Raw genomic sequence first — 10,793 nt, forward strand, 5'->3', positions numbered from 1 at the left:
GTCACGATCTTCATACCATCAAAAGTAACACTCCCATAAGCATCTATCTCCACCCTTCCTCCATGGTATAGTGTTACTAGGCTGTCCATCTATTTCAAAAATGGATTACTAACTCAATAATGGCTACATACTTAAGCCTACCAACTTACTAAGTAATAAATATATATTAACTAATAACTATACAGTAAATATTAAATAAACACATCAAACGAAATTACATAATCTATAAATAATGTACGAAAACTATGTATACCTGAGAACGCGTACGACTCCAGCTAACGGTTGAGAAGGTCAAGTCGGACGAACACCTACGTACAAAAAAACCAATTGTCAGTAAAAAATTTGGCAGCACCTCCCCTGTAAAGTGATGTTTATAGAACCTGCGAATAAACAACAACACGATGGTTGCCAACACATAAAACATGTAATATCAATGCGCTAAACAAAATGGTAACTATATAATCACTAAGAATTTACTAAACACTAACAATATACTACGCAACAAACTAGCTAACTATTTTAATAAACACTAACAACAAAATATCTAACTAATTACTAAACAATAAATAAGTGGATACCTAACTAATTACTACTAGTTTACAAACTAAGAAATTTAAAAAAACTGGTGGGCAGTGGGGGCGAGAGGTACCGGGACCGGAGCGGTTGGTGGCCGGACAGCGGGCGGTGGTCGGCGGAGCTCGGGCGGAGCGCGGCGGGGCGGCCGGCGGAGCGGCCGGCGGAGCTCGGGCGGAGCTCGGGCCGAGCTCGAGGGCGGAGCTCGCGGCGGCGTGAAGAGGGCGGAGCTCGCGGCGGCGGCCAGCGGAGCTCGGGGCGGCCGGCGTGAAGAGCTCGAGGGCGGAGCTCGCGGCGGCGCCGGAGCTGGGGCAAGCGGCGGCGGCGTGAGTTGTGGACGGCAGGCGGCGACGGCTTGATTTCGAATGAGCAGAGAAGACAAGAAACGCGCAGAGAGAAGGCTGTTTGCGGATTTTTCCTAGCTCGGCGCCAAGATCTGTGGCGCCGAGCTAGGTGCCACGCAGGACAGCCACGTCACGAAGCTCGGCGCCACAGGCTGTGGCGCCGAGCTGTGTTACCTCGGCGCCACAGGCTGTGGCGCCGAGCTAAGGGTCCAAAACTGCATTTAAAATTTTTTTAGGTCTAAACGTGATTTTACTTCTGTTTAAGGGCTAAAATACAAAAAATTCGAACGAAGGGACGAGGGGGGCTGGCCTGCTATGAGAGCTGCGAGCTGCGATAGCCAAAATGTCCGTCAGAGGCGGCGTGGCCGGCGCAGCGAGGCGCGGCAGGATGGCCGTCGAATGGAGGGAACGGACGGCGGATGGAGGCGGCTTGGCTGACATCCATCATCCGCTGGCTGGTCTACCCAGTGGATATCGTCTCCATCTCGACCGAGTTTAAAATGTCTCGTTAAGTTAGCTAATGAATTGGCTCGTTTACACACTAAAAAAATTATTATATACTAGTCGGTTACTCTTGCGATGGTTCACAACAATATCCACATAAATTATCCATAAAAAATCTTAAGATTTTTTATTGATTATCTTCATTTTCACATAATATTTTTTTATGAACGCACGGGTACCGTAGGCAGCAAATCAGAGACCTCCATCTCTCGTCTCCCCCACTTCCAATGTTTCGTAGAGCAAGAGGAGAAAGGAAGAGACGGACATACATGTTCATTGGTGGAGAAGGACACGACGAAGACCTGGACATTTGGAGACGACATAGATAGTATGCCGCTAGATAAATAGGGAGAGAGCACGCAAGCGGAAAAAGAAAGCCCAGCCGGAGCAGCTCTAAATCGAGAGGCACCTGCACCAGGCGTCAGTCCGAAAATGGCGAGAGAATGTGAGTGTCTTCCCAACCCTGGACCCGCCGAGAAGCGACACAACACCACCACCAACTCCGTAGCATATGTCGACTGCTGCCACGCTACGGGCCTTGGTTGTCCAATATTGTAGACCTGGACTCCTCAGCGCCAAGATAACCTAAGCGTGGTAGGCGCCACCATGTCCTCCTCGACGGCACGCACGGAGAAAGGCCAGGAACATGACCGAGTTGCCCCATACCCGCATCGACGAGCGTCGGTCGGCTCGCGGTCTACAGTCGCAGCAGGTTGGGGAGGAAGAACATCGCGAAGGCCGGGAAGACGAACGAGATGTCCGTCAACGGCGAAAACGATGACGCACGCATGATGCGAAACGTACTTGTGGATGTGCAATAGCCACTACGCGAGTCGGGGTCGGGGCAGGTGTCGAACGAATACGGGGAGAAGGCGCCTGCTCCTACGCACTTTGCCGAAAATGGGGTGGCATGAAGGTGGAGTCATGAGGGGAGAGAGAAAATAAGTAGAATGACGAACGAGGTGGTGGCAACTGAGGCGAGGACTATCATTATCGTGCGGAGGTACCTACGGTCAAATGGGTCGTGTCTGGCGAGCCGGTCCGAGGCACGACCCATTTAATAGTGACTGGGCCAACCCAGCATGAGCCCCGTGTGGTGCTTGGGCCGTAGCCTCAGACCGTAGTGCTGGCCCGGCCAACACAATTATTATTTTTTATTTTACAAAAAAATCATATATACATATGTATAATTTATATTCAATATTATAAACACATGATCATGATGTTCTACTGGTTAGATAGTGTAACATCCCAAAATTCTAACCCAGGTTTGAAACCCTAATCTACCCCTCCCCTCTTTTCATCTTCTATTCCAAAACTCCCTTAGATTTTTCCCATCATATGCATACACTTTGTTTGACCACAAGCACCTCACTTAGATTTTATTTTCAACACCTAGAATATCCACTAAATAATTTTGTGCAAAAGAAAAAGAAACAAAAATGAAATGAGTTATAGAAAGTAAAAAGAAAAAGGAAAAGAGCCCCCCCTGCTGGGCCAATTCTGGCCCATGTCGCGCCCGCCTCCCCTCCCGCGCGCCCGCGCATTCCCCTCCCTCGGCCCATTAGCCGGCCTGCTCGTGCGCGAAGCCGCCCGCACGCTCCCCTCACCCGCTCTCGCTGACACGCCAGCCCCTCTCTCTCGCGCGCTTTCCCTCACTGGCAGACCGGCCCCACCGGTCAGCCGCGTCGTCTTCCCCGCGTACGACGCTCCGTCGTCCCCTCACCGTCGTCCCCTCCATCGCCGTCCCCTCGCCGCACAGGAAGAGTTCGGCACCGCCCCGTCCTCCTCGCTTGACCAACGTCCTTACCTGGTACCGCCCCGCCGTGGCGTCTCATCGGCGGCGCTGTGCGGCATTAATGCCGGCGCTGTGCACCTCGCCGGCGCCCGCCAAGCTCCGCCGCTCCTCCTTCCCCGTACCGGCCTCGGCCACTACCTTCCTCCACTCGCCCCAGCACAATTCGTGGAGCGCCACCGTCTTCCCCCTCTCCGGTGAGTCCCCCCTCCTCTCTCTCCCTCTCCGTTGGTCCAGCGAGCAATTAAGTGAACTGAGCAGCCCCCTCACAAAGCCATGAACCCGAAGCACCACTTCCCAGCCTCAGTCCCTCACCCAAGGCCCGCCGGCGGCGATCCCCGTCGCGGAGCTCCGCCACCTCCCCGCGGACAGCCCCCTCTCAACCCCCTCTAGCCAAATTAAGCCTACCCCTAGAATCGCCAGCCTCTGTCCATGCTAAGCCACCTCCCCGTGGACCAAGAACCGGGCCACCGGCGGCAAACCGCCGTCGAGCCCATCGGCGGCCGGCCTTTCTCCCCCGCTCGGCAGGTTCGGCCGCGCCGTCAGACCGTAGCGCCGTCCCCCCTCCCTCCGCTCTCGCTGACGAGTGGGCCCGCAGCGACGCCGTCGTCCCCGCGCACCCGCACCGTCTCCCTCGCCCGTGGGCCGCAGCTGGGCCGCAAGCGCGCCCGCACGCGCGCTCGCGCCTGGGTGGGCCAAAAACCCTCCCCCGGCCCAGCAGAGGAGAAATCCCTTTTCTTTTTCTTTTCTTCACCTTTTCTCATTTAATTAGTTTTCTCCAATATTTGATGCACCCAAAATTATCCAAATAATTTCTAAAAATCCTAAGTAATAAAAATGTTGGTAAATGACGCACTACAGTTGATAGACTACTGTTGATGTATTGTTTGTTGACTATTTTAATAGAAGAAGCGGGGACCGCGGATCCGGAACCCGTAGCCCCGGAAGAAGGGCCGGAGCCCGACCTTCCGGAAGTAGATCTTTTGTGCCATGAAAGCTTCGACGAAGGCAAGTCCATCCTTCCCTTGATGCATAAATTACCTATTCTCTCTACCACTACCTAGGTCGGGAATTCAGGGGGAAAATTGCATTGCGAGTGAGAGATGGCCCGCATTGACATATACATTCTGGATACGAAATGTGGATTGGGAAAAAGGGCAATGTGTTCCTTCAAATAAGGTCTCTTTTCAAAAAAGCTATGCGATGAAGGGTACTCACCCTCATCACCTTGGGAGTGGGATGATCAAGGACTCCCTGGTTTAGGGGAGGGCCTAAGGTGTTGGCTCAACTGGTTTAGGCGTGAGCAGAAGGATTGTCCCCTCATATAAGGACCGGCTTGTCATTTTCACTACCTGTACTCCTTTATAGTACAACCACTCGAGACTGTGTGGGCAGTCACTCAATCCGAACTCGTGCGGTCCAACCCCAGGGTTAAGAAGGCTGGGGAGCACCGGGAGGATAAGGAGTGGGAAAGTTTTGTCTGGTTTGGACATGGTGGTGGCCTGACTCCTTCCAGATAACCGTTAAGGTTAGGACGTACGAGGAAGGAAAGAGATCCGACATTCGGGTCCCGCGACGGTGAGATCACAGAAACCGGGCTAGTGGGTAAAGTGTACACCTCTGCGCAGAGTTGAAACCTGTTTGAATAGTCCGTGTCCACTGGTATGGACGAGTCTGGTATGGTATGACAATTAGAGATTTTTCTATGAGTTCCATGAACAGGGAAATGTGTGGGTAAGTGGGTGTTGAGAAAGAAGCTAAGGCCACGGGAGCGAGAAGCTCAGTGGTGGTTGAGTTTTTGGTTACTTTTTTTTGACTTTGGGAAAAACCCTACAACAACTGCCTCTCTCTAAGAAAATGATGAGTGACTTCAACTCCACCAAATAAAGCATGTATATTATAGGTCTCTTTCTCTTTACGTGAGCGGGGTGGGCTTGCGGAATACCTAGTGTATTCACCCAGATTTATTTATGTTTTTCAGCAGCCGAAGACTTCTTTTCTGCTATGCTTGATTGAGAGGGCTGTGTCTGCACCCAGTTCTGCTTGTGGCTTGGGTTAGTATATTTTTCCTGCTGCGCTTCTTATTTGGCTCTCTAGAGCTTGTACCCCGGTATTGTAATAACCTTTATCTAAACTCTGTACTATTTGAAGTAAGGAATGTGTTTACTAGCCTCCTGGGACTAGTAATTGTATCACATTTGAGTCCCAAAGGATCGAGACGCTTCAGATAGTTTCGCCCACTATCTACCACATTTCTTCCATCAGGGTGTGGGTTCAAACCCCACCTCCTACACCACTTACATCGTTTTTTAACATCTTACACTGAGTTGATTTGGAAGAAATATAGGGATTTTTTTGTAAAAAGATGACGCGGGACGACCGTTGAAACTGATGCTTTAAATATAGTAGATATTATATATAATCAATTTTTAGTTAATTTTAAACCATTTTAACAACAAAAAATAGTAATTATATTTATAGTTTAATAGATCACATCGATGCAACACTAATTCAACACAACTCATCACTAATTAGGTCATCATAAATTCACAAATCACATACTTGTTCATCATATCAATCCATAGTCACAGTCGTACAAACTAATTTAACATATAGACACAATTTATCAAGTATCTGTTTTACTTATTGGTCATAAACATTACATATTCACCAATTCATATGCATACAGTTTCGTTTTACTAAAATGTGATGGATCATTGAGCTCGCGAGCTGGCTCGTTAAAAAAAATAAAATAGGATGTCAGTTCAGTTAATGAAAAAAATTAAACGAACCGATCCAAGTCGAATCGAGCCAGTCATAAACCGAGCGAGCTGATAAGCCATGGGTATCGTCCAACCCTCCGCCCATCCCAGGCTCCCACCTATGTCGCATGCGTCGTGTGGCAAGTCGCAACTCGCAACTGCATGGGTCACGTCCCCTGCTTCCTGCCATGTGTAATAGTAACATAATACATATTTCTCTAATTTCTTTCCACTAGCATATAACTCATGTTAACACTACGATCCTGAAAAGAAGGAGATGAGATGGGTCGATAGCAGCGATGGGACACGCGGGAGGAGAGAGGGGAGGCTAGGATGGTGGAGTCGCGTGTGAGGGAGAGGGATAGTAGCGATGATAGATGATCTAAATAATATATCTTCTCTACTACTATTCGACGATTGTCCCGTGTCACGCGCCAAACACGTAGATCTATTTTCCTTCCCCTACCATTGGGCCATGAAAAACATCTAATCTCCCATTAGTGTGCCGTTACTCCATATAGAGCTATGAGAAACCATAGGACAGGCTGCTCGCAGCGCAACACTCTTATATAACATCACCCCGCTAGCTTTAAAGGACGACAAAGCGATGGAAAGAGCTATAAAAAGGGACATACTTCTTTTCAACTCATATTTTCTAGACATTTTGGCTAAGATAAAGTGTAATATTTTGTTCTTTTGTGCCGACGCATCGTATGAGCATTGTACTAGTTGTCCATTGAATTTGAATGAAGCGAGATGTTGTTACTCAGCTATACGAACCGTTGGTTTTGATGATATGTTAGTTTGAGTGCATTTTTTTAAATTTAGTAGAAATTATGAGTGTGAGGCTGATTTGGTTGGGTGAGTTTTGCAAAGCTTAAACAAGTAGATTATATAATGATATAAATTAAAGATCAAAGCGATATATAGTTTTAATTTACTAATAAAAATAACTAACTTATCTGCAATACGTACTTTTATTAAATGATAGATTAGCTATTTTATAAACTATCAATAAAAGTTAGCTATTTTTTATAAACTATCCATAAAAATTAACTAATATGAATATCTGGTGGCACCCCACTGCTACAGCCGGTTCGATGACATCTATCGGAGCAATCCGATTCAACTAGAACCTCTTTAGTTTGGTTTCGAACAATGTTGGACTCAGAGGCAATGGTTCGATGACCCTATTTCTAGGGTTCGACGATCATATCTGCTTTTACCATTTCATAGGCGGATCATACTCAATGGTCTAACTACCTTATTCTTTAGGGTATGATGCATTCAAACGCTACCAAAACCACTTTTAATTCAATAATTTTGTGAGTAGGGTTTGTCCTAAATAACTTTTGGGTCTCGTTTAAGCTATCTAGTGCTAAAACTTAACCAGATCAAGCTATTGTATATTGGGCATACGACGGCTGACAATGAACGAGATGGCAAAGGGACGTTGAGATTTTTGATCATTTATGACTCTGAACAGGTGACTTCGACGATGCAACTTTAGTCAAAACAACGCAAATAACGTTGTGTTGTTTGATTCTTTTAGACTTTGTTCACTTAAAACTTAAATTTCACCAGTTTATATAAATTTAAAAGCTGGCTTGTGAGTATTATGATCATGACCGGTGAGTCGAAATCTTTTAAATTTCTATAAGATAATAAATTTAAATTTTAAAGGGTCAAAGTCTATTTTTTAAAGAGCACAGCATTATTTACACTGCTTCGACAAAGTTGAAGTTAGCTACGTTATTTCCTTATAAAGCCACATATTTCGAGTCTTAGATTATAAAAAATCTTCCGAAATGTTTGATACTCCCCCGAACTGAATTTTCCTCGCAATTGTTTCAATTTAGTCCCACTTGTTAGGATTTACACATAACCCGCTATCTTTTTTTAGAAAATACGGAACCCGGTCTGTTCGTTAAATTAAACGGGATTAAGTGAATTTAAATTAATATCAAGTCATTTTTCTCTAATTTCTGAGTCCTAACCGGAAAAATCATTATGACGGGCCTTGAGGGCCAATAGCCGCAGTCACACCGAGACACCGAGTATCCGTAAAATGTGCATGAAAGGCCCACTAACCGCTCTCTGCTCGCCTCTCCCAGCCTGAAGGCGCATATCCAAACCCTACCCGGCGCCCCAGCTATAAATTCCTCCGCTCCCCTTCGCCGCTTCCTGTCGCGCCGCCGCTCCCCTCCCAACCCACTAGCTCAAAACCCTAGAGCTCTCGCCTGCTCGCCTCCGCCGCCGGAGCGAGCTCCCCATCTTCATCCGTCAACCATGGCGACCCAGATCAGCAAGAAGAAGAAGGTACGCGAGCGCTTCCTAACCGCAGTGCTCCCCTCCCCCCCGTGCGTCGATGGATCTGACCTCGGTGCTCGGTTTTGTAGTTCGTCAGCGACGGTGTTTTCTACGCCGAGCTCAATGAGATGCTGACGCGGGAGCTGGCGGAGGACGGCTACTCTGGCGTGGAGGTGCGCGTCACGCCGATGCGCACGGAGATCATCATCCGCGCCACGCGCACGCAGAACGTGCTCGGCGAGAAGGGCCGTAGGATCAGGGAGCTCACCTCCGTCGTCCAGAAGAGGTTCAACTTCCCTGAGAATGGCGTTGAGCTTTATGCCGAGAAGGTCGTCAACCGTGGGCTCTGTGCCATCGCGCAGGCCGAGTCCCTCCGTTACAAGCTCCTCGGTGGCCTTGCCGTCCGCAGGTACAACATGACAAGACCCCGTTCCTTCTGCTAGCTGTAATTTGCTAATTTTGATGTGGTTGCTAGTTCATATATGCTTGCGTTTAGTTGCATCCAGGTGGCGCCTAGGCAGGTGAAAATTGATTTGTAGCTAGCGAATATTACCTGTAAATATCAAACATTGGTATTATTAGGAGATGATAAGCCTATAAATCGTTTATAATCTGGTTATAAGATGGCTTTCTACTCGACTCATACTTCCAAATCGAGACATTGCACCTGTGATTTATGTTCTGCCTTCAGTCCTTGTTGGTGGGATATTGTACTGGTGCATAAAGGAAATGTTGCTCCTTCAGGCAGCGTCGGCCAGACAACCGATGAGACAGATCCACAGATAAATGACTAATATCATGTTGTTTGTCTACTAAATCTGTCTCACATTTCTTAATCTCCGCAGACCCAATAGCTCAGAAACCAAGATTACAACTTTATTGGCCTAAGTGGTCTTATTTCTATAGTAAATGTGCTGACTGTAATAATTTCATGGTTTACAAATATTGTTTCATCGCTGACGTTTACTAGTTATCTGAATATATTAGGTACATTTTTTTTCTCTTTTTGCACCTATATTTATTTTTACCTGCCATCTTTTATGATGGTGTGTACTTAAGTTGGTGCATAGAGGAAATGCTGCTCTTGTAGCAGCGGCGGCCAGACAACCGTTGAGAGATGGATCCACAGATGAACAATCTTTCTGCTGTTTGTCTACTAATTCTATCTCACATTGTTGATACAAATGGTTATCTTCGCCTCATTAATTTTCTTCTCTCCTTTGTCTTTCTTTATATGCTATCGATTTGTGGCTTCCGCTAATATGCTTTTCTTGGATAATAGAATGATGCCTAGGATTTTAATATGTGAGTTGTCAAGTTTTACAGTTAGTCCAGTTCCCGCTACTGACACGCGTGTTTCCTGGCCAGGGCTTGCTACGGTGTTCTTCGTTATGTTATGGAGAGTGGTGCCAAGGGTTGTGAGGTGAGTGTTCCTTTGTACTTCCTGAGAACATGTTCATTTGTTAGTGAATGCATCTCGACAGCCTTTGTCTCTTTTAAAATAACAGGTGATCGTGAGTGGAAAGCTCAGGGCCCAAAGAGCCAAGTCCATGAAGTTCAAGGATGGCTACATGATCTCATCTGGTCAGCCAGTGAACGAGTACATTGACTCGGCTGTGAGACACGTTCTTCTCAGACAGGTTTGTTTGCTGTAATCTCCTCAATGTTTGGTCGTCTCTCAAGAGCAGGGACTACGTTTTCCACGTGCTTCAATTTAATTACCCAACTAACTTCAATCTGTCGCGCAGGGTGTTCTTGGCATCAAGGTGAAGATCATGCTTGACTGGGACCCGAAGGGCAAGGTTGGCCCGATCACTCCTCTTCCGGACCTGGTGACCATCCACACCCCGAAGGACGAGGACGAGCCGCGCCCTCCGGTCTTGGCACCTCCTGAGGTGTAAGGTCCCAACTGTGTCCTTGAAATGGCAGTTTGATCGGGTCCTAGATAGGTTTCTATCTTACGATAAGGACAATGCTAAGGCAGTTGGTTACCTTAATCTTTATGGACAGATGCTATGTGTTGCTTCTGTGGCACTTTTGTTTAAGCTAAGTTTTGCGGAGACAAGATACTTATATATGTTCCCGATGAAATTATGGTTCCTTGTATGCTCTGGAAATTTTATTTTCTGTATGTTCAATTTTGCTTGTCGTTTAGCACGTTTGGACAACATATCTTGTCGAACCGTCTGCATTTTTTTTGGCGATTAGGACAAAATGTAAATGTAAAAAGGACAAATTATGTAAGCAATATCAATTCAAGCTTACCTTTTTTGTGATATCGAAGTTTCCCGCAACTCTGAACTTAGAACGTCTCCGCTTATCAAAAAGTCCCTAAAATTAATTAATGTATTATTAGCAAAAAAATCACGTTCCATTTAAATGAAGTCTTCAAATACACCAACTTTCTAAATGTCTCTTACCACGAAAAAGCTTCGACAGATTGATTAAGCGAGAGCTTTACCAAGCTTCAACAGATTGATTAAGCGAGGTTCGAGGGCTTACACA

The 10,793-nt window shown here is 46.7% G+C and overlaps 1 protein-coding gene and 2 non-coding genes across 3 annotated transcripts; all 3 read left to right on the forward strand.

Moving 5' to 3' along the window:
- Positions 1-8,192: 8,192 nt before the first annotated feature.
- Positions 8,193-10,375, forward strand: LOC100282772 (40S ribosomal protein S3-like). The gene is made up of 5 exons (NM_001294268.1): positions 8,193-8,297; positions 8,378-8,697; positions 9,657-9,711; positions 9,797-9,928; positions 10,037-10,375. Exons 1-5 carry the CDS (start codon positions 8,268-8,270, stop codon positions 10,187-10,189), a joined length of 690 nt encoding a protein of 229 aa, NP_001281197.1. The 5' UTR covers positions 8,193-8,267; the 3' UTR covers positions 10,190-10,375.
- LOC111590385 (small nucleolar RNA snoR143) lies at positions 8,950-9,119 on the forward strand. Its single transcript, XR_004853512.1, has one exon. It is a non-coding gene; the product is annotated as a small nucleolar RNA snoR143 (small nucleolar RNA).
- Positions 9,295-9,463, forward strand: LOC111590384 (small nucleolar RNA snoR143). Its single transcript, XR_004853511.1, has one exon. It is a non-coding gene; the product is annotated as a small nucleolar RNA snoR143 (small nucleolar RNA).
- Positions 10,376-10,793: the final 418 nt, after the last annotated feature.

The sequence above is a fragment of the Zea mays genome, chromosome 10 (genome assembly GCF_902167145.1).
Source record: "Zea mays cultivar B73 chromosome 10, Zm-B73-REFERENCE-NAM-5.0, whole genome shotgun sequence".
NCBI lineage: Eukaryota > Viridiplantae > Streptophyta > Magnoliopsida > Poales > Poaceae > Zea > Zea mays.